Source organism: Fimicolochytrium jonesii, assembly GCF_025526975.1.
Source record: "Fimicolochytrium jonesii strain JEL569 chromosome Unknown EV422scaffold_14, whole genome shotgun sequence".
Taxonomy (NCBI): domain Eukaryota; kingdom Fungi; phylum Chytridiomycota; class Chytridiomycetes; order Spizellomycetales; family Powellomycetaceae; genus Fimicolochytrium; species Fimicolochytrium jonesii.
Window position 1 is genome coordinate 22060 of NW_026515681.1, and position 21663 is coordinate 43722.

General features: G+C 58.0%; 6 protein-coding genes across 6 annotated transcripts; 1 reads left to right on the forward strand and 5 right to left on the reverse strand.

Moving 5' to 3' along the window:
- Positions 1 to 414: 414 nt before the first annotated feature.
- Positions 415 to 2395, reverse strand: EV422DRAFT_531519 (glycosyl hydrolase family 61-domain-containing protein). Its single transcript, XM_053070468.1, has one exon. It carries the CDS (start codon positions 2080 to 2082, stop codon positions 742 to 744), a length of 1341 nt encoding a protein of 446 aa, XP_052924852.1. The 5' UTR covers positions 2083 to 2395; the 3' UTR covers positions 415 to 741.
- Positions 2396 to 2755: 360 nt separating this feature from the next.
- EV422DRAFT_557828 (uncharacterized protein) lies at positions 2756 to 6691 on the reverse strand. The gene is made up of 6 exons (XM_053071921.1): positions 6141 to 6691; positions 4847 to 6064; positions 4727 to 4770; positions 4036 to 4660; positions 3474 to 3933; positions 2756 to 3387 (listed from the first exon to the last, which is right to left on the reverse strand). The coding sequence occupies exons 1-6, from the start codon at positions 6345 to 6347 to the stop codon at positions 3023 to 3025; spliced, it is 2919 nt and encodes a 972-aa protein (XP_052924853.1). The 5' UTR covers positions 6348 to 6691; the 3' UTR covers positions 2756 to 3022.
- Positions 6692 to 6731: 40 nt separating this feature from the next.
- EV422DRAFT_531523 (periplasmic binding protein-like I) lies at positions 6732 to 10622 on the reverse strand. Its single transcript, XM_053070469.1, has 6 exons — positions 9377 to 10622; positions 9095 to 9303; positions 8519 to 8964; positions 8378 to 8445; positions 8015 to 8318; positions 6732 to 7928 (listed from the first exon to the last, which is right to left on the reverse strand). Exons 1-6 carry the CDS (start codon positions 10444 to 10446, stop codon positions 7176 to 7178), a joined length of 2850 nt encoding a protein of 949 aa, XP_052924854.1. The 5' UTR covers positions 10447 to 10622; the 3' UTR covers positions 6732 to 7175.
- A 1405-nt stretch (positions 10623 to 12027) lies between these two features.
- On the forward strand, positions 12028 to 15531 carry EV422DRAFT_506822 (uncharacterized protein; the record flags this gene model as incomplete). Its single annotated transcript, XM_053068598.1, has 1 exon — positions 12028 to 15531. One exon carries the CDS (start codon positions 12028 to 12030, stop codon positions 15529 to 15531), a length of 3504 nt encoding a protein of 1167 aa, XP_052924855.1.
- EV422DRAFT_531528 (PIN domain-containing protein) lies at positions 15526 to 17905 on the reverse strand. Its single transcript, XM_053070470.1, has 2 exons — positions 17127 to 17905; positions 15526 to 17001 (listed from the first exon to the last, which is right to left on the reverse strand). Exons 1-2 carry the CDS (start codon positions 17882 to 17884, stop codon positions 15963 to 15965), a joined length of 1797 nt encoding a protein of 598 aa, XP_052924856.1. The 5' UTR covers positions 17885 to 17905; the 3' UTR covers positions 15526 to 15962.
- A 23-nt stretch (positions 17906 to 17928) lies between these two features.
- EV422DRAFT_531529 (uncharacterized protein) lies at positions 17929 to 21616 on the reverse strand. The gene is made up of 6 exons (XM_053070471.1): positions 19916 to 21616; positions 19742 to 19834; positions 19569 to 19672; positions 19179 to 19496; positions 18837 to 19110; positions 17929 to 18707 (listed from the first exon to the last, which is right to left on the reverse strand). Exons 1-6 carry the CDS (start codon positions 21386 to 21388, stop codon positions 18264 to 18266), a joined length of 2706 nt encoding a protein of 901 aa, XP_052924857.1. The 5' UTR covers positions 21389 to 21616; the 3' UTR covers positions 17929 to 18263.
- Between the last annotated feature and the right edge of the window lie 47 nt (positions 21617 to 21663).

Genomic DNA, 21663 nt, shown 5'->3' on the forward strand with positions numbered 1-21663 from the left:
TTCCAAATCGGTTTGCCGAGATCACAAAACCAGATACGGCAGCCGATGAGCCGGCCCACATCAAAGGTGAATACAAATACTCTGAGGCCAAATCGTACCGGGGACTCCCTGCTTGGTCCGGTGTCCGCTCCGTCGCCGAACCGCACCATGCCAAAGTCCTCACGATAGTCTCCACCCTCCGGTCGCTTTACAGTGTAGGCCAACTGTCCGCGAGCGATTCCGGGCAAAGTCCTGTGGATTTCGGAAAGGCGCGGTCGATGAGGCCCGGAATATCGCGATCAATGTGAACATGAACACACTACATGGAGGTCGAAACGCGGAATGCCAACATGCTCCCACTCCGTGACGCGTAACGTGAAGTCCGTCCGATCCCTCCGATGCATCCTGCGTGGAAGGTCCTTACTTGGCATGCACCTACACTACAGTACATCCTTGCTCGCAACTTCCAGCCTTTTCACTCCCTCCCAGTCTCCTTGCCCCGTCACTGCCAGTATCGCACGGTATAACCTTCATTCAACAACGAACAACGAAAAACAAAGCGCATGTGTTCTTCAACACTTCCTTTTGGTGTCATTGAACAGACTCACATATCTTCTATACAAACACCATTCTCTATACAACATCTATATTCTATCGCAGTCTACTTGTCCTATGTACTGTCTTTTCGGTGTATATAACGCCGGGGGGATGATCCCCACCTACCCACCGGTCACATCGACATCCGCTCTCTCCGCCCCATCTTCACTTGCCGTACTGGATGCTCACACACTGGTGGTAGAACGGGTTCTGGACCTTGCACCGTGAGCCGGGCTGGCAGCAGGTCGGGCCCTTCCAGTTCGTGCCGCCGCATTGGTAGTAGAGGGGCGCGCATGGTCCCGGCGGCGGCGTCGCCGTCGACGTTGCGGGGGGAGGAGCCACGGGGGTCGTGGTGGGCCCGACGGGGGTCGTGGTCTCGTCGCAGTAGGGGAGGTCGGTCTCGGTGGGCACGGTGGTGGTCTCGTCGCAGTACGGCAGGTCGGTGGTGGGTGTTGGCGCCGCGACGGTTGTTTCGTCGCAGTACGGGAGCTCGGTCGATTCCGTGGGGGTCGGCACTACGGTCGGGGTCGACACGGGGACGGTGGTGCCCTTCGACCGGGTAGATGCGACCACGGTGGTCGGGGCCGGAACGGGAGGGGGAACAGGAGCGTCGCCGGCCGCACCCGCCGGCCAGACAGCCGGGCCCGGGATGGGGTATGCGCCTTTGTTCTGGTAGATATCGAACACGACACCCGGGGTTGTGGGCGTGTATGCCCCGGGGAAGGCGACCTTCTCACTCGGCCCGGTCGCCGATCCTCCGCCGGACAACTTGATCTGGAAGCAGTTGGGGTAGAACTGGATCCCGGGGAAGCTGAACGCCGAGTGGAGGGCGGCGATCTCGTGGCGGACGATGTACTCGCCGTCCTGCAATTGCTTCGGGATCGTGAATGTGTACGGCGTGGCCCCGGATTCGAGGGGCTCGGACGCCCATGTGCCCGAGGCGGATTTTCCCTCCTCGTGCACTTTGAACCACACGGCGGCGTCGCCGGGTTTGTAGCCCGCGCATCCGGTGGCGGGGCAGCGCGCCATGTAGGTGAGGACCGGGCCCTTGTGGGAGGACGGCCAGGCGGTCCATTTGAGTGAGATGGAGCTACCGGCTGTGGCGGGTGCGACGAGCGGGGCCGGGTCGGAACCTGACCCGGCGTTGCCGTTGCATTGAATGTCGGCCGAGAGCATGTCGACGGGGCCGTTGCCGGGGGTTTTGCGGAAGATGCGTTGCGGGTTGGGTTGGGTGTACGGGTCGCGGTAGGGGTCCCATGCGGGGTAGGTGATGCCGTTGATGGTGGCTTCGGTGACGAGGCCGTGGGCGTGCGCGCCGATGACCAGCGTGGAGAGGGTCGCGAGGGTGGCGAGGGTGAGATGCATGGTTGCTGTGTGGTTGCGGGGGGTGAAGGGCGGGTGATGTGCGGGAGAAAGTGGAGGCATCGGCTCGCTGCACTCTTTATATACGAAAGCGAATGTGAGGAGTAACGAGGGCTTCGACCTCGTCTCTGACGACGTCCGCATCTACATTTTTGCATCCTCTCTCATCAGTCGCTCACTGGTCTCCTCACGCAAAAAGCCCCAATCTGATCCTGGCGCCCGCAAAACCTCCACGCTCAAAGACCTATAGAACTGGAGCGCACATTGTTATGCGACCGAACGCACTTCGCGGACGGGATGGGGCATGATTGTTCTCGCGTACGTAGATGGGGGGGCAAGTTTTTGTCCTGGCGCTCTTGACCGGAAGGCGCAAGACCAATCAGTTGAGTTACCGGGCTCAAAAGCGCTTAGCTAACGATACCGACCGGAGGGCCAGCAAACCAGCAAACCAACGAACAAGTTTGAACGTGTTGACGGCATTGTTTTCCCCAAGTTGTCCGCCCAAGAAACCCAAAAGTTTTCGGCGTATCCCCGTCCGCCGCTTTATGCTGATTGGTTGGTTCGCATTTGGAGAGCGCGGAATGGACGAATCAGCGAATTGCGCGCATTTCCCGTTTAGATTGAGACCGGCCACAACTCCCTGTTGAACCAACGGTGGTGGCAATTCTTTTGGAGTCGGGGACCCGTTGATTGACGGGTGGATTCAATTTTGACTGGTACTTCTCGCCCCCTGTGTTTCACATTCCAGGATCACGTAATCGCGTAATCAGGTATTTCGACAGCGCGCCGTCTTCAATACACTGTCGAAAACCGCATTCCGCGAAAAAAAAGCCTGAATGATGTGCGGTACAGAACACACACCGCCGAAATGCGCATTTTCTACATATCGTACAAACCACCGGTCCATTCGTCTCGCCATCGTCTCCTAAACGCAAAACCCACAGACAGTCGTTCTACAAGAGGGAGGTTTCAGAGTGGAGGGGACCATCCATACACCGTATAAATGCTCACATGGGTGGGGGGGGATTCTACATACATAACATACAACGTCCACTACCATATAACCCTTTGACTTTCGCCGCCGCTACTTCTGCTTCCCCCTCCACCCCAACTTCAACCCAGCCAGGGCCATCACGGCCCACCCGGCGCCAATCGCGACCACCCACCCGACGGCCCTGCCCCAATTCTCCCTCGCATACCCATGCCTCAACTCCGTGGTCAGGTCCTGCAGCTCCGCCCACGGCCGCGCGGCGGCTTCCTTGATGTAGTACGCCTCGACGGCCCAGCGCGGGGCTGAGAGCGTCCAGAGGTATTGGAGGGCCTGCGGGTAGGTTGTGATGGAGGGCAGCGAGGGGGTGACGCCGCCGAGGATGAGGGACCAGAGGAGGACGAAGCCGGTGGAGGCGAGGGGGACGGTTGAGGTGGGGAGGAGGGTGGAGAGGAAGTAGCCTACGGATGAGAGGCGGGGGTGTGTTTGTTAGTCGGGTGTGTTGGGAGGGAGACGCGTGGGGGGTGGGGAAAGCAAATAGACCTACCCATTGGGAATGCAGCGAAATACAAGGCGAGCACAACCACAAACACGCTCGCGATCCCCTGTCTCACTGGCAACAGCAACACCAACGTCGCAGTGAACATGACCCCGGCCACCAGAATCCTCGGCAGATCCGCAGCCCACTTCGCCAAGAAATACGGCACAGCAGGCATCCCACTGCTCACGTCCCGCCAAAACACCGTGCGTTCCCTCCCGAACGTCGCCGCGCCGCAGGTCACGCCCGCGAACAGCACGCCGAGGGCGATGAACATGCCGCCGTTGGAGAGGGTGTCGATGGGTTTGGAGCAGCCGGGGCCCGAGGAGAGCAGCGGGGAGGAGCGCGTGCAGACCGCGGCGGGGTACAGGCCTAGGTAGGTGTTTTCTTGGGCGGCGATGCCGATGAAGGTGCCGCAGAGGAGGTGGATGAATTGGTCGAACCAGAAGATGGAGCGGGAGCGGTAGAGCTGGGGGAGGGGATGGGGGGGAGAAGTTAGGTACGCTATTCTCTCCTCGTTGCAGCTCCCAAACCTCAAAACCAGAATTCGCCCCCGGGGTAAAAAACTCACCTGCGTACAAGCCCTCAAATAACACAACCAAAACGCCGCCAAAAACCCCGGCGTCCTCCTCACCCCATCCCCGACCCCAACCAACGTCTTCAGACCCCCCCAAAACTCCCTCCCCACATCCTTCCAATACGCCCCCACCCCCGCAAACATCTCCACCACCTCCGCAACCATCAACGACCGCTTCGCAATCCTCCCAATCATCGTCTTGCTGGGCCTCAACGCCGTCGTCGCATGCAGACCCTCGATGGGGTCTTCACCGGCGACATACAGCTCCCACGCGCGGAACAACATGGTGGGTTCAAAGTGTTTGGCGTGTTTGCACTCCACGCGGCCGGTCGCGACATCCATGAAGAAATCGGCGTCCCCCTCCATCGCGCTGCGTTTGGTGAAGCCGAGGTTATGGAAATACGCGGGGGCGGCGTCGCGGGGACCAAAGTAGATGATGCGGCCGCCTTTGCCGAGGAGGAGGAGGTCGTCGAACTGGGTGAAGGCTAACGGGGTTGGGGAGTGGATGACGGCGGCGATGGTCATGTTTTGGGTGCGGGCGATGCGGTGGAGGAGGGTGCTGACTTCGTGGGACGTGGCGGAGTCGAGGCCCGAGGTGGGTTCGTCGAGGAAGAGGACGCTGGGTGGGGATTTGAGTGTTAGGACAGACCCGTCGCCATCGGGGAAGGATAGAACAAAAAGTCACCTGGGGGCTGCTACCAGTTCCATCCCGATGTTAACCCTCTTCCGCTGCAAACCGCGAAAAACGGGTTTAGTCATTTCAATCAGTCAATCAACCGTAGAGATGCATCACAGCAAACCATACCTGCCCGCCACTAATGCCCCTCTCAACCTCATCCCCCACCACACTATTCATAACCTGCCCCAACCCCAAAAACGCGATCGTCTCCAACACCAACTCCTTCTTCCTCGCCTTATCCCACTCCTTCGGCAGCCTCATCAACGCCGAATGCATCAATATATCAAACACCGTCAGTTCCCTCAGCATGACGTCCTCCTGGGGTACGAAGCCGATCAGTTTCTGGTAGCGGGATAGATCTTCTTCGACGTCGTTGATGAAGACTTTGCCCGCCGTGCGGGGGGCTTTGTTGGTGAGCAGGGAGACGAAGGTGGTTTTGCCGGCGCCCGAGGGACCCATTACCGCGCAGACGCGACCGGGACGCAGGTGGCCGGTGACGTTGCGCATGATGGTGGTGCCGGTCGGGAGGGTAAGGGAGAGGTTTTCGAATTTGATGTCGAAGGATTTGTGTAGGGTTGTGGCGTGGCGGGACGGTAGGGCGACGCCGGTGTCGTCGTCGTCGGAGAGGAGGAGGGTATCGTCGCTATTGCTGTTGCTAATCGGGCTATCTGCGCCCAAGAGCTTCTCTTTCCCGGTCCCTGCCGCATGCTGGGCCTTCTTCCGGGTCGGCCCGCGCTTAGCAGCGGCCGCGCGTCCATTCAACCTCGCGGTATACTTGCCCGTGCGTTTTTTAACCACCCTCCGCCTCACACAGAAGAAAAACGACACAATGATGACTACGACCAGCAGCAGGGCCAAGATCCCATACCGCCTGACCGTCGACGATCCCTCGGGGCAGTACGCCAGCAGACTACAGTCCTCGGGCTGCACGGACCCCAGCCCACACCACTGTCCCTCGGGACAGATGTGCACCTCGGCGGGGGTTGGGCAGTAGAACCCTTTACAGCAATAAACGGGCTCGTAGGTGTTGCGCGGGCACAGGAACCCCGGCGGGCACTTATTCTCTGCTTTCGGCGGGGACGTAGCGTTTCCGTTATCGGCGGGAGATTGGCAGAAGTAACCCGGGGTGCAGGTCCAATTTGCCTGGAGGTACTCGCAGGGGATGGAGGGGAAGTCGATGGCGGGGGCGAGCTTGACGTTGGTGGCGATTACGGCGAAGGCGAGGTTGAGGGAGTCGGCTTTATTTTGAGGCGTCATTTCGGAGGTTAGGGCGAGCATTTCCGTTTGGTTGTGGCGGGCGCTGTTGATGACGGTGGTGATGTTGTTGCCTTCGTCGTCGTCCGTCTGTTTTTTTCGACAAGGTCAGTGTCATATTGTCCACCACATATCGCACCATACGCTCCCATAAAAAAAAACTCACGAAAGCAGCAGCAGAAACCTTCCCCATCGACGGCGGCAAGAACCCATCGAACGAAATGGGGATATCCTGTCCTGTCTGTCCATTCTGCCCGTTGGGTGCATTCTGCCCATTCTGTCGCCGATGGAGTGTTCTCTTTCTGGATCCCAAGCCCTCACTGTTCTCCGTTGCACCCGTACCCTCCCTTCTCTCTTGCAAAACAGGCGACATGGACGCTTTCTCGTTTCTGTGCTGTGGTTGCTGTTGCTGGTGGGAACTTGTAGAAAAGAGCGCCGCTCATACACCTGGGCAATATATATGGGATGGGACGTTGGGACTGGACACCTGGCGCGCATACGAGAGGCTTCGGAGGTGGTGCTGGTTTATTACAGTATTACCTCCCAAGCTCACAACAAGGTGGCAAGCAGCGCACACCGCCGTTGTCGGAGCCTCACCCACCGCAGCTCAGTGAATTTGATGCACTCTGTTGGGTTGGAAGCCTTTGGGAGCGGCATGCGGCCAAGCGAGGCTTCGCTTCTCGCCCGTGGATGCGGCCGCGTAGTCACAGAGTCACCATCCCCCTGTACATACATGTAAAGGAAAGCGCGTTGGACACACCAGAGTGATATTGTGGACTCATAAAGAACAGAAAGAGCATCAAGAATAGAGATAAACTGTCTAGAAAGGCACGTGTTTGCAGCCACAGATCACATGATCTTTGACAACGGCTTCAGAGTTACAACCGAATTCGACAGCGACACTGCCAAACGATCTCTGCCCGTCAGGTAGACTTTGGAAGGCATCTCTTTTTACTCTCTCTCCCGCTACGAGTTCACCCTTTATCCCCAGCCCCACGTCGACAAGTACGTTCAGCGGCGCCCAATACTCCCCTCCCCGTGTTTGATGTGAAAAACTCGGAAGCCATGAATGACTTGGTTTTCGGGTCTCTCCCTCGCCCAGAAACTTTCACATTTCAGATACTCTTTCCACGCTCTGCAACAAAAAACGAACCACAAAAAACCGTCCACCTGCCATCATGTCCACTTCCCCAAAGCTCCATTACACATCATCCACCTGACTAGTCCTAACCGGATTCGCATTCCCACTCCTGAGCTCGGACATCGTCGCCCCCTGATTCTTCTTCCCATGACTCTGATGCAGAAACTCCGCCAATTCTTTCGCATCCTTCGCATGCAACACCAACTGCACCGTGCCGTCCACCGTCCCGATCGTCAACGTCGATGGTCCACTATTGCTCGCCTGCGCCGCAGGTTCCGCTCGCTTCTCCATGTGCGCCTGCGACGCCGCGCGGGACTCCACCGTCCCCGCCTCATCCCTCAACGTCGCGCGGTCGGTGCGGAACACACGCACGACGCCCGGTTTGGCGTTCCCCGCCGCCTCCGCCTCCACATCCACGTCCTCCAGCAACAGATACCCGGGACACGCCGACACGTTGGTGACGGCCCACTTGCCCGTGATGAAGTTCCGGAACGAGAACAGCGACCCGCCGGAAGCGATGATCAGCGTCGGCACCCGCGGGATCTGGAACCCGCCCACCTTCCGCCCGCTGGAACTCGCGCCCTCTTTCGGCCGGTGGCCTTTGGGGAGCTGCGCGAGGGACATTTTGGATTGGTTGGCGCGCGAGGAGGCCATCGAGGAGATCTGCGCGGACGTGTCTTTGCGCGCGTGGGCGTGCGTCTGCGAGTCTTGGTAGAGTTGCAGGAATTTGGGGCCGAAGATGCAGAGTTGCGTTACGCCGGTGCCGAGGAGGATCCCGATGCTGCGGAGGGTGAAGGCCATGGTTGCAAAGGTCTGAGCAGAAAAGATAAGATCAGCACGACATAGTATGGGAAGCAAAGTCCAACATAAAATGACAAGCCATTTTGGAAACTACCCACCGTCGTATACACCAACGGCAAAAACAACGAGCAAACCGCCACAAGATTATAAACACTCAGCCCAATCCACTTTGTCTCATTGAACGCCGACACCACGCCTCGAGTCTTATAACTCAGCAGCGTCGTGAGCGCAAGCAGGAGGCCGTTGAACGCGATGCTGATGGCGGTCATCACGCGCTGCACTTTTGCGTTGGGGGACACGCAGGTCAGGACCGATTCGGTCGCGCTGACCATGATGTCGGTGGGCACGGGCTTGCTGGCGAGAACCCAGATGAGCGAGATGAGGAGTTCGACGCCGACTAGCCTGGGGGTGTGTGTGAGTAGGTTGCGTGGTCGAGTATAGCGAGAGTGGAGAAACCTTACCCGGCGCTGTAGGAGAGCAAATGAATATCCTTCATAGGTTTCTCCATCATCCTCGGATTATTGAAGATCTGCCCAAAAAAAGAGTCAAAAGTCTCCCCTCCCCCAGTCAAAACCCACCCCCTCGCACCCGCACAACGATACCTTATAGACGCGAAACGTCTTTGCCATCAAATTCGAGAAAACCAGGCCAAACGCCACATTCAACACAAACGGCTGCAACACACACACGCCCGTGCTCAGCTCGCCAATATACAGCAGCGGCGCCACATCCGCCACCGTCAAGCCCACCAAGATCATTGCCAAACTCTTCCAACTCGCCCGCTTGATCGCCACTTTATGGCGGAGATGCACCACCGCGATCAGCGAGGCGATGTTGGTGGACAGCAGCAGCGCGGAGAGGAAGGCGAACCCGGCCCCTTCGCCGGTTTTCCAGACCGGGTTGAGCCGCACAAGCGGGGGAAAGTCGAGGGGGACCGTCTTGGACCCGCCATAGAAGAGGAAGTTTTCGGGGTAGAGGACGAGGCCCGTGGGGAGGAAGTCGGCGACGACGGGGTAGTTTAGCTCCGAGCTTTGGAGTTGGATTTGGACTGAAGAGGGAGGGGATAGGGGGGGGGGGGGGGGAAGGGTTGGGGGGGTGGAGAGGGAGACGTATGAGGAGGTCCGACCACGAAGGATTTCGTACCATTTCATTTGCGTTCGTCCCAAATCTTCACTCACCATGCTCATACATAATATCCCCATTGCTATCAAAATTATACGGGCCCGTCAGCCCCTGTATGCTGGTATTGAAGTTCGAGATGTCCGAGAACCCCTTCATCTCCTCCTTCGTGAAATCCGGATCGGACAGCAGCGTCGCGCTTAGGTTGTTGTTCTTCAGATAGGCGTCGTACCCGTAGAAGACTGACATTGCGCAATCCCATATCATGCTGAAAAAAAAGGGGGGGTGGGGGTTAGAAGGTGCATCGAGAGAGATATCTGGGGACGGGGTCTAACACGTACTCCTGGGAATAATAATACCACTCATCCAACGCAGTGTCGGTCGTGTTCGTGTAGACCTGCCAGAAGTTGTCCAGATACGTCTTATAGGCATCGGTGGTCTGGTCCATATCCGTGATGACGACCGACACGACGGCGTTGTTGGCCGCCTCCTCCTTGCCGAGCACGTTCCTGATCGAGATGTTGAAGTAGGGGCTGTCGGCACTCGCCGCGTCGATGATCCCGTTGCTGGTGACCCACACATGGTCGGGGGTGACCAGGCCCGCGCGGTGGGCTTTCGTCCACAGGAGCGTGGTCTCGATGTCGGTGCCTGTGACGATGATGATGCGGGCGTCGCTCTGCCTGACGAGAGCGAGCGCCGCGTCGTCGTCGGCAGCGACGCCGGTGTTGAAGCTGGATTGGGCCAGCAACGTGACGTTCTGGTTCGCGGCGGCGTTGACGATGGGTTGGATGTAGGCGGTCCCGTACAGTTGCGCGGAATGCAGGTAGGCGACGCGGTTCCAGCCCATGGCCATCACGTACTGGACCAGGTAGATGCCGACGTCCCGCACCGTTCGCGTCATGCGGAAGGTGTTGGCGTAGGTGGCCCGGTCAGAGAACTGCGTCCCGCCCACCAACGTGAAGCAGGTCGGGATCTTGAACCCGGACGTCACCAGCGCGGCGTACACCGCCTCGTCCGTCGTTTCGGGCCCGATGACGGCTATCACCCCGCTGGTGGAGACGTTGTAGGCGGCTTTGATGGCCTGCGCAGGGTTGGGTTCGTCGTTGACGGTCGTGTCCTGCTTGACGATGGAGACAAAGGTGCCGTTGAGGATGTCGTCGCGGGAATTGACGTAGCGCACGGCGGCTTGGAGGGAGTAGACGGCCGCATAAGGGGGCCCTTCAGATTGCGTGTAGTCCCATACTAGGCCGATTTTGAGCGGGATTTTGAGCGGGTCCGGGATGGGGTCGCTGGGGACGTGCGGGCTTGGGTCGCTGGAAACGTCGCTGGAGACGTGCGGGATGAGACCGGCTAGCGTGAAAAGGGCGAGAAGGACCCATTCAGTCGACGTGTGCCGGAGGTGGGATAACATCTTTGTCGTCGGCGGATGAGTTCGCCTTTCCAGCGACAGGATGGCGGATATCGGCGAGAGTTTGACAGTGGATCGGTTCAGTTTTCACAGCCGACCTTGAACCCTTGTATACGAACTGGGAGCTATCCGGGGATTCCTAGCACATCTTTGCCAGGGCGATAGTTAGTGCTTTTTCACTTCGAATTGAATTGAAATACCGAATCATTCTTGCCATCCCGAGGCGGAGTATTCACCACCGGTACGTATTCCGCGTCCCTTCCGGGCCACTGAACCAGGGTGGTTGAATATTCGGATTGTTTACCAGCCGAACAGGGCGGGCAGAGCTGCGTGAGCGTAAAGGGGATTAAGATTCTATCGTGCACATTTCCGACGGTGTCTTTATGCGTCTCTTTTGTCTCGTTCGGAGTTGCCTCATGCAGGTGTCGCGCCTGTCAGAAGCATGAATGATGTCAGTGAGTCATGGTGACTCATCAAGCATCGTCCGCGTTCCCCCCCCCTTCTTTCCGCCGGTGCGTTTTGGCAAACTTCGAGACGATACGAAAGCCCAAAGCGAAAAGCGACCAGGAAAGCTGGCAGGGACGTGGCTCGACATCCCATATGCTACGGAAGCTCGCCACACGCCCCTTGCCGGGTTCGGCAACTGTCTTCGCACCCGCACGGAAACCCCTCTCTCACTTCAACCAGTTTTCCACCCGCCATTCTTTAGCACTAGCAGCGAACAGAAGAGACGCACGGCTACTCACAACAGCCCGCCGGTCTCGAAGCACAACAGGGAGATGCTGGCTGTGTTGTTTGACGGGGACGCCTAGGCGGCATGCGAGTGGGAGTGCTGGTGCGTCGGGCAAGGCGGCCATCTTGCCGGAGGGTGGTGAGGTAGATCGGCAGCAGTCGTCGGCGGAAAAGGAAGTGGGCGGCGAGCCGGCGACGGCAGCAGTAATAGATAATGGAGCAGAAGTGAAGGGGTTAGAGAATGGTGGTGAAATAGATCGGCAGTACTCAAATGAGAACGGAGTGGCTGGCGAGTCGACGACGACAGCAGCAGCCGCAGGAGACGCCCGAACAGAGATAGGGGGATTAGAGAGCAGAGGGTCGCATGCGACATCAGCTGAAATGGGTGTAACAGCGGAAGCCGAGCAGACGATGATCTCATCTGGAGCGAAAACAGCCGGAGCTCAATTCAAAGTCTTTTCGGGGGGTTTTTCGGAGAAAGCAAATGTCAGTGAAAGTACGAATTCATCACCCGGCGATAGTAAACCGGAAATCACGGCTTTGAACTCGAAAGCAGACGACGACGCCCGTTTGGATGTTCGACAATCGGGTGTAAGCCAAGCATCGGGGACACAGATGGAGCACTCGAATGCAGAGTGCCAGGTAGGGCTCAGTTTAAACACGTGGGAGGCACGAGGGAGTACCCGCCAAACGCTAGAGAGCGATCCGAGTCGCATACGAGATACCCCTCAAGAGGCCTCCACCTCCAACTTTAGCCGGGCGAGGAACTTTCCCTTCGCACGTCTTCCAAAGCAATATGGTGGAAACGGAGATTCACCAGTTCCCAAAAAGAAGGCACAACATAGTGGAACAATGTCTCAGGCTTTCAAGGACGTCGACGCATGTTTCGGCTCTTCAGACTCTAAACAAGTCGCCTTGGACGCCTTTCTCAAGTTGAAGGAAACGAAGGCCCTGCAAACTTGGACCCCTACGCACTTCAAACTACTTTTGGAGCGGATGCTTGTGGGCCCATGGGTCGACGAAGATCGAATAGCAATCATCGATGACACGAGAGCAGACCTTGGGATCAAAGCCAACCACGAGTACCGATGGCGACTGGCAGGCGTGTACGCCGACACCGACGCCGCGATCGTGCGGGCGCGGGAGGAGCATCAGAGGGGGCTAGATATACTGCGAAAGGCGTATGAGCAGAACCCGAGTCTTGCCCTCAATCGTCGTGTGATGAGGAAAGAATTGCAGGGGAAGAGGTACAAGTCTGTCCGCTGGCTTCTTAGGTTGGAGGAAACCGTCAAGGCGGCGTTGGAGGAGTATCCTACTAGCCACTGCGACCGGTTCCTGGACCTCATGTTCAAAGCCATCGCGCGGCGGCGAGACGTGCCCTTGCTGGAGAAGTGGATGAGCATTGTTCGCCACTCGTCTGTTCGACCAGGTCCCGCTGCTTATAGCGCGATCATCGACGCGTACGGGGAGACGGGGAACCTGTCTCAAGCAGAGAACTGGTACCACAATTTCCTAAAGACAACGCTTCCCAAGCAAGAGACTGTGTTCGTGGCATATGCAAACGCTTTAGTACGCGGGGGGAAGGTCAAAGAGGCCCGAGTGTTTTTGGAAGAGCTGATCGAAACGACTTTGGAGATGAAGATCTCCCGGCCAACTTACACGGCCCTCATCAAGATCTTCATCCTGGACAACGACGCCGAGTCCGCACAGATCTTTGTCAGGAAGCTCGAGAACAGAAACAAGCCGGGGGTGCCGCCACCCGACGGAAACATGTACGCCGCCATCTTGGAGTGTGCATTGGAAAACGACTATTACGCATTCTCCCAACGGTTGGTGGAAAAGCTTATGAGATACCCGTTCCATTGGGCGCACAACTCCCGCCTTCTCTCGTCGTACGGTGAGCTGGCCATCAAGAACGGCGACCTGGACGCCGCGCTCGCGGTGTACCACCAGCTCTACGGCTGCAACGCCATCCCGCACCCGGACTTCACGCGCGCGCTTGTCCAGGCCCTCACGCACGCCGATCGAAGAGGGGATGTGTTCGATATGCTTGGCAACCTGTTGACAAAACTGCGCCGACGCAGGGATCTGAGCCAGTTGAAGCACCGCCGGGATAAGAACTGGACGGTGCTCATCCGTCAGATCGTGCAGTTTGACGACACGGACTTTGACCTGCTCCTCTTGGCGCATGAGGTGATACTCAGAAGCTACACGCCGCATATGTTTGACTTGACGGGCCGCGCGCTGATTGCCGCTTACGACAGGGTCCGGGAGGGCAGGGGCCCGATTTCGAGGAAGCTGGTGGCGGAGGATTTCTTGACGATCTACCACGCGCTGTTTTTCAGCCACATGCCGAGCGCGGAGATTGCCGCAAGGGTGTTGGTGTATTTGGACGATATGAACCGCGCGGGTCTGCAACCGACCAATCATATCGACGAGCTTGTCCGCAAAGGACTGGCAAGATGCTCCCCATCGTTGCCGGAGGAAGCGACGAAGTGGCGGCTGAGTATAGCCGCCGGACCTCCTCCGCGCTCCGGACCGGCGGAAGAACCAAAGAAGATTATGGTAAGGACACCGGAGCACACTCGACCCAGGGCCCCTCTGGCGACCCTCCATTCCTTTGATAAGCAAATCGGCGATCTCTGCGAGCGTGGCCATCGCACGGAAGCAATGATCCTCCTCCGCTACATCGGGTCCGACGGGCAGATGCCGTCCCCGCACGTGTACGGCCAGCTGGTGCATCTCTGCACACGCGAGCGGGATTTCAAATCCCTTGATTACCTGTTCGGGATGTATAAACAGTTGTTCAGGCAGTCGGACACTGCGGACAGGGGCGACTTGCAGATGTTGACAGAGTACGAGGGTCATTTGGCGAAAGGGACGCTGTTGGCGCATTTGGAGAGCGAGAAGCACGGCGGACAGGTGATTACCGTCTTGGATATTTACAAGTCCATGGCGTCCATGAAGGCGCTGTTCGGATATAACCCTTATGGGGTGAAAGACTACGAGCAGCTCTTTGAGGCGATCTATGACCGGGCCGAGCGAAAGCAGGTGCCTGCTCTACGCGGGCCCCAGGACGTGCAGGCCCTCATGTCCGCTTACAAAGAATTCCGCGCTCTCACCGCGTCCTCGGTCCCGGAAGACGACGTCCCACGCCAAACTCACCTCGCCAACACCCACCTCACCCTCCTCCACATTTTGATCGCCACCGACCGCACCCAGGCGGCCATCACCGTCTTCAACGACATCGTCAACATCCCCAACATCGAAAGCTACATCGACACCGGCATGATCTATCATGCCATCCTCACCCACCTCGCCACCACCCCGTCCCGCACCCGCCAGATGCTCACCCACACCGCCGTCGCGCTCTACTACAAGTACATTGGCGCCCACGCCGACGCGGCCCCGGATCCGCGGCTCGTCAACGCCATGATCCTCGTCTACGGCGCCGCGGGCAACCAGGACGGGTTGGACCGGATGTTCCGACTTGCGGCATACCGGGACGTGCGGATCCCACCCGAGACGTGCAACACGCTCCTGGCGACGCTGGCGAAGTCCACGGACCTGCAGTACGCGAATCTGGTGAAGGTGCGACGCAAGGTCGAGGAGATGGGGTACACGCTGACGGCGGGCACGTACGAGGCGCTGATTGCGTATCTGACGTCTGTCCGGCGGCGGGATCTCGCGGAGGCCGAACGCGTGTATGCCGAGATGCTGCAGCGCGGGTTGGCCCCGACGAAGCGGGTGTTGGAGGATCTGGTCGCGGCGGCGTTGGAGAGCCGCCCGCGGGGGTACACCGACACGCGACCGGCACCGCCCCCGCCGACGGACGCGCTGGCGAAAGCACGCGTCTACCGTGCTGCGTGTGTCGCCGCCCACGGCACCTCGACGATGAAGCTCGACTCCGCGATCCTCACCCACCTGCTTGGCGTGCTGCGCGATTACGACGCGGCCAAGGAGATGTATCGGCGCATGGAGGTGCGCCATCGCAGCCCGAAGGTGTATGCCGCGGTGGTGCGCGCGGCGGTGGATGCGAGTCGCGGGGTGTTTGTGAAGATGGAGCAGACGAGTCAGGGGAGCGGGGATGACTCTACCCAGGCCGACGACACGACACCCGCAGCATCGGATGGGGACTCGGCAGCGACTCGCATGCAAACGCAAACGCAGGCGCAGATACACCACGACCCGGAAACGGAGCTCCGCTTCGCACGCACGGTCCTGGACGAGATGAAGACGGCAAAGCGGGGCACGCCGGCTGTGAACCTTATTGCGCAGTGTGAGGCGATGGTGGTGGAGAGGGAGAGGGAGGTTGAGAGGGCGGGGAGAGTAGTTGGGGATGTGGGGTGGGCGTAGCTGGGAGTCGGGGAGGTAGGGGATGAATGTATATGAAGGGATGTATGTAGACATTTGTTTGTATATTTGCATAACTTGCATATTTGGTAGCGGCCCCTGCGAGAAAAAAGGGACCAGGCATTAAGCAATCGTTCGAGAAAAGAAAAACCAGCCAACTCCCCGTCCTAATGCTATTCGCGGAACGCCAACATTATTTCAGCTTCCCTCTGTTCTGTCCTTAGATCCTCCGCCAAGGTACGTTCCCCGACTCCCCATCGCTGATGTTCTGAGGGTAGGTACTGTTCCCGGGTACATACGCATTTTCTGGTTCCCCCTTCTTGCATACATTCTCCAAAATTCCTTCCGCTCGTAACCAAAGCAACCCCCCCTGATCTCCCTCCTATATATATGAAACCCCACAGGCACCTCGGGGGATAAACCAACTCCAGCTCCTACGCCAAAGCCTTCTCAAACCCGTCCAATCCTTCCTTCCACTCCGCCTCCTCCTTCTTCCCAACCCCCTTCCCCTCGGCCCCCGCTGCAGCCCTGACCAACGCGGCCAGCCCCTTCGCGGTCCTCACCAGCACGCCCAGCTCGCCCCTCGTCGCGCCGGTCCCCACCGCCGTCCTGACTTTCGCGCGCGCAAGACACTTGGCGACACAGGTGACGACCGCCAACTCGCTCTTGACCGTTTTGCCGAGGTAGCGCGCGAATACTGTGGACCAGTGCTTGTCGATCAGGATGAACAGGTCGTCGAGGGACCATGGGGGTTGGCGTGCGAGGGAGGGTTTGGGGAGGTGCCGGCGGAGGAGGGTTGTGAAGGGTGGGGTGAGGGTGGTGAGGAGGTGGTCGTGGATGCGGAGACCGAGGGCGTCGATGTCGAGCTCATCTGTGCGGGCTTTTTTGCGGGGTGGGTCTTGGTTTTGGGGTTGGGGTTTGGACGGTGGTTGTTTCTTCCGGGATGGCTCTGAGGGGGGCTCGGGGCTTTCTTCGCTGGCTTTGCGTTTCTTGGAGCGGGTTGGGGTGCCTGCTTTGGCATCCTCGTCTACTTCCATGTCCATTGACTCGCCTGCACTTGATGTGCCTCCCAACTCAGGGCTCTTCTTCTTCTTCTTCTTCTTCTTCTTCTCCTTCTTACTATCAGCATTGGATGGCGCCTCCCTCGGTGGCGGTGGGGGCAGCTCCGGGTTCTTGTACGTCGTTGTCTTCCTTGCGTGGATCGATACATTCGACGCGGTGGTATCCTTCGACACGCTCGCCCGCCTCTGCTGTTGCTGTGGTGCGGCGATGTGGTTCGACTCCGATGTTGATGCCGGTAGGGGTGGTGCGGGGGGTAAACCAAGATGTGACCTCGCTTGATCGAGAAACTCGCCTGGAGTGCTCGTGCTGTAGTTCGTCACCGTTTGGATCCCGTGGATTAACGCTTTCAGACAGAGATTCTTGTCGTTGCTCATTAGCATCACGCGTGGAGTGATTCTGTTTTGCACGTATCTAGTGAGCGGAAGAGGTGGGTATGAGAATGAGGCATTATTGGCAAGTATGGGACCAATGCCCTACTCGCGTCGCTCGCAACAAAGACAAAGATGCTGGGTGAGAATATTGTCCTCGAAACATACCTACAACACTCCAAAATCTGATCATCCCCATTTCCTCTCTCCTCCCCCACATCCCCCAACACATCCTTCCTCGTCTGCCCAACCAACCCCCTCACACCCCTTGCCATCCCCCTAAACAAAAAATCAATCGCCCGTCTGGCCACATCGGGCCTCTCACTTTTCCCACCCACATCAAACTCCCTGCCGCGTTCCCTCGCCGTCTCCGCAATCTTTGCCTGGCTCTTTTTCCACGACTCTTTTAGTCCGTCAAGCTCTGTGACGACGACGTAAGGGATCACGATGAGGAAGTTGGGGTCGTGGGCGAGGGCTGGGAGGAGACGTTGGAGGAAGGGGAGGTGGGAGATCAGGTAGTTTGTGTCGAGGATGAGGATGGCGAGGGTGGAGGATGGGGGGATGGAGGAGAGTATAGTGTCGGAGGTGACTGGGGTTGGTGGTGCTGGGGTCGCTGGTGATGGCGGAGGTGGGATAGCTGCAGCTGGAGTCACGCGATGTGACGGAGGTGCTGACAAGGGTCCGTGGTGGCTGTGGTTGAGCGGCGTGTGAGGTGGCTGACCCTGCACATGGCCATACGCTCCAAAGCCTTGCGCCTGATACTGTGCGTATTGGTGGTGGAAGTAAGCCGCTTGTGCCTGTTCCTGGTACCCATCCTGCAGCGTGCTGGGCGATGCTGTTGCGGTGTTGGGGTATGCGGGTGCGTGTGGTGGTTGTTGGTCGGTGAGGTCCATGTCCATCCCGTCCGGGTCGTAGAGGGCGGCCATTGCTGCTGCTGCAGGAGCTGGGGGGGGGGGGGGGGGGGGGGGGGGGAAGGGGGATGGGGGTTGTGCGTTGCTGTGTGGGAGTCGTCGCCTGGGCCCGTTGTTCTTCGAGGGGTTGCAACGTTCGAACACTCCTTATAATACGCGTTCAGGAGCCTACGCCTGCTCTGCCAAACATGATCGAAAGTGGAAGATTGCGGTCTCATGAGGGAAGTTCGCCTGAGAAGGAGGGGGACAGAACTGCGACAAAGGCCTGATATGCTTTCCCATCTTATCCGTCACCTCACGGTGTCACCCATGAGGTGGCCCAGTATACATAGATACACTACATACATCCACGAACGCCGTTAAAGCCCGGGGTTCAAACAGCTCTCTCCTCCACCTAATCCTGCTGGTTTGTCCACGTCCTAGCCTTGTGCACATTCTCCCGATTCCGGTACGGTTTGCCATTGCCTCCTCTTCCACCGCGTCCTCCCCTCTCTCCTCCTCCTCTTCCTCCTCTCCCACGTCCTCCTCTCTCGCCTCCGCCTCCTGGAGATTCACTCCCACTCCCTCCAGCACTACCACCTCGCCCGCCTCCGCCACGACCACCTCGCCCTCCACCGCCCCCACCACGACTCTGGCCTCCACCGCGGCCGCCTCGAGTACCACCACGAGGGGATGCCGTACCCGGCGTACCACCGCCGTCGTTGTCGTCCGATTCCGCATCGGAGGCTTCCTCGTCGTCATCGTCGTCGTCGTTGTTGTTGTTGGTGTGGTTTGCGTTTTGTGGCAGGGCACGGTTGCCGCGCCATTCGTATTTTGCAAGGAGTTTGTCTTTTCGGGGCTGATCGTTCGAAATCAAAGGGGGAAAGGTGAGAAAATGGCGGTGGGATGATGGGTGGAAACACCCCAAGTAAAATCCGCGCCCGCGCGGCCCGCATTTCGAACTCCAACGATGAAATTTCATACTCACATTCCGCCTCAACATACTCCCCCACCCCTCAATCTGCTGATCACTCAACCCCGTCTCCTCCCTCAACCTCACTCTCGTCGCGCCCTTCCGGTTCGCCCGGTCAAACACGTCCGGGGTCGACATGTACACGGCCATGAGGGCCGGTTCGTGGGGCGCGATCGGGTCGTCGGGGACGTGGATGGGTGCGGCGGTGGTGGTGATGGGTGCGTCGGGGGTGGGGGCTTCGATTGTTCCTGCGAGCTTTATGTCGTTGTCGTCGTAGGTGTCGTCATACCTATTCGGAATGATGGAAGGTTAGAGACTATGCGGCAGATCCAAGAAGGGCAACGAAACGATACATACTCATCATCATACTCATCATACTGCACAGCAAGCAACTTCTCCCTCGCATCGTTCACAAACGATTTATCATCCAACACGTTGCCCCGATCGTTCTTTTTTCCAAAGTGAACTTTATCCATATCCACTTTCCCGCGGGCGAACACGTCAAACTCGTCCCCGTCGTACACGTTGCGGCGGTTGGAGAGGAGGCTGGGTTGGTCGTCTGATGGAGGTAAGGGGGCTGCTGAGTCGAAGAAGTCGACGTCGACGTCGATGGAGGCTGCGGGGAGGGTTTTGGGGGGTGATGCGGTGGCGGGTGGTGGGGCCACTGGTGCCGTTCTGAGGAGGGACGGGAAAAGATTAGCTACAAATGTCCCGATGCGCGATAGCCATATTTTTACGAGCCCATACCTCTGCATGTTGCGATCCAGCTTTGACACGTATTCCGGAAGATCACCCTCTAGAATTTTCATGATGACGATCTCGGCGTCATCCCCAAAGGCCAGTAGACATGCCTATATGCACATATGGCGTAAGGGCCTCATCGCTATCATTGTTCGATGGTGCGTTAGACGAGACATTACCTCTATGAAACCTTCGCCTAGTTCTGGGAAAAGATCCTGCACTTGCGATATGAGCGATGTGCGCTTGATGTATTCTTCGTTCATAGCCGCCATCTACGGATTCATGAACGTAGGTCAGCGTTTCCCCTACTGTGAAGAGAGTAAGTGCCGGAACCCCCGGTATCTCCAACATACGTCAATCGTCGAAGAGCTCCCCGCATCCGCGTTGACTGTATCCATCGTCCCCGAAAGATCGCTCAACAACGCCTCCTGCTGCCTCCTCTGCGCGCGCTGGTTCGCCAACACCCGTTTGGTCTCCGCATTCCCGCTAAACATCAACAACTGTTCCAGCGACGCAATCAAATAATCCAGCCGGGCGTCCCCTTCATCCTTCAGATACCGATCCTGCAACTGCTTGATCCATTCACCGAGCCCGAAATCCACCTCCAGGTCTACTAGAATCGGCGCCGACTCCAAGAACGGAACGGGTCCTTCGAAATGGGATGCTTCGAGGAGTTCCATGCAGGTGTCGCAGAGGACTTCGGCTTTGGCGATGACGTCCGCCATGGCGGGGGTGGAATCACTATCACTGTCGGCGTCCTTTTCGCTAGCAAGTTTCAGCGGAGACCCAATGAACACCTGCAAGATCGTTTCGATGAGGAGAAGCACGGCGGCCTTGACGCGGCGCGCTTGGGCGCGATGATCGTTGCAGGGCGACCGAAGGATGGTTTCGGGTTCTCGTATGTCGTTCACAGTCGAGCGTGACGCATCCCAATCGTCATCTAACGCCTCGATCGCCATCCAGATGTTTGCCACTTGGTAGATATCAGCCATCGCGCGGACTATCTCCTTTCCTTCGAGCAGTATGGACGCGACATCCTCCCCGCCGAACTGCACGGCTCCTCGGAGATCCGACATGGCGCGGTACAGAAACTCCGCTTCCACTTTCACCCGATCCGCGTTATTGCCGTCTGAGAAGGACACTGATGACGAGCTGTCTGCTTCACTGCTCTTGCCTTTCCCTTTGCCCTTCCCTAGCTTCCCGTACTTTTTCTGTACATCGTGCACCGATCGCACAATCAACTTCAGGGTATGTCGTAAATCGGGTGAAAGCTTGGGCTGCGCTTTCCATATGCATTGAAAAACCTGTCGGAGGATGGATGGGTTGCTGTCCGCAAAGACGTGGGCGATGTCGAGTAAGGATGGCAAACTGAGTATGCCTAAATCGTAAACTGCGTCTGCCCAATCGTGCGATGCCCATTCCAAAGCTTCTGGCGGTATCGACGACCGTGTTTCGGAAGCTTCATCGTCGTCTTCTGCCTCACGCTCCATCAAAGATTCAGCCTCCGCCGGCGCTAGACCGAGACGACATATCAGAAAGAACACCTTTTGAGCAAGCTCCGGGTCCAAAGGCGTATGACGGAAATATGCATCCAAAAATGTGGCGACGGAATGCGAGGGATGTATGGGGTACAGGACAGTGCTCCAAAAAGAGAGAAACTGCAGGCGGAGGAGGGCTGACAGTTGGGTTTTCAGATAGGTGTGCAGAGTGAACTGCAGTTCGTCGTTGTGCTCGGCGTCTTTCGGCGGAGCGTAGGGCGGGAACAGCTTCACTGGCTGACTTGACGCTTTTGAAACCACACTTTGAGAAGCTTTCTTGCCTACCATTGTCGTTCCGTCGTTGTTCAGGATTGGTCGTAGATCGTCGTTGTCAATCCGGAACGTATAGTGAAAGCGAGCAACTAATCTATCGCTATTACTTGAGCTGCTTCTACCTGGTTTGAAAACTACGGTTGTTCCAGCCCTTTGTGAGTCTCCTATGTATATATATGCTCTTCCGCCGCCTTGGGAGTTCCAACGCAATGGAGGAGGATGACTGCGAAAAGCCTCGTCTCACCGGGCGCCGCGTTTCTCCTCCCAGAGAACCCCGACAATCTCGGAAA

Excerpts from the sequence above, each read along its gene's own strand:
- EV422DRAFT_531523 (XM_053070469.1), bottom strand. The coding sequence starts at position 10,446 with ATGTTATCCCACCTCCGGCACACGTCGACTGAATGGGTCCTTCTCGCC. Across the intron at positions 9,304-9,376 it reads TGGTATTATTATTCCCAGGA|CATGATATGGGATTGCGCAA; the intron begins GTACGTGTTAGA and ends CTTTTTTTTCAG. Across the intron at positions 8,319-8,377 it reads TTGCTCTCCTACAGCGCCGG|GCTAGTCGGCGTCGAACTCC; the intron begins GTAAGGTTTCTC and ends ACACACCCCCAG.
- EV422DRAFT_531529 (XM_053070471.1), bottom strand. The coding sequence starts at position 21,388 with ATGGTAGGCAAGAAAGCTTCTCAAAGTGTGGTTTCAAAAGCGTCAAGT. Across the intron at positions 19,835-19,915 it reads GGAGCTCTTCGACGATTGAC|ATGGCGGCTATGAACGAAGA; the intron begins GTATGTTGGAGA and ends ATGAATCCGTAG. Across the intron at positions 19,673-19,741 it reads TAGGCGAAGGTTTCATAGAG|GCATGTCTACTGGCCTTTGG; the intron begins GTAATGTCTCGT and ends ATGTGCATATAG.
- EV422DRAFT_531519 (XM_053070468.1), bottom strand. The coding sequence starts at position 2,082 with ATGCGGACGTCGTCAGAGACGAGGTCGAAGCCCTCGTTACTCCTCACA.
- EV422DRAFT_557828 (XM_053071921.1), bottom strand. The coding sequence starts at position 6,347 with ATGTCGCCTGTTTTGCAAGAGAGAAGGGAGGGTACGGGTGCAACGGAG. Across the intron at positions 4,771-4,846 it reads GGGGCATTAGTGGCGGGCAG|CGGAAGAGGGTTAACATCGG; the intron begins GTATGGTTTGCT and ends CGCGGTTTGCAG. Across the intron at positions 4,661-4,726 it reads GAACTGGTAGCAGCCCCCAG|CGTCCTCTTCCTCGACGAAC; the intron begins GTGACTTTTTGT and ends ATCCCCACCCAG.
- EV422DRAFT_531528 (XM_053070470.1), bottom strand. The coding sequence starts at position 17,884 with ATGGCCGCCCTCTACGACCCGGACGGGATGGACATGGACCTCACCGAC. Across the intron at positions 17,002-17,126 it reads CAGATTTTGGAGTGTTGTAG|ATACGTGCAAAACAGAATCA; the intron begins GTATGTTTCGAG and ends TCCGCTCACTAG.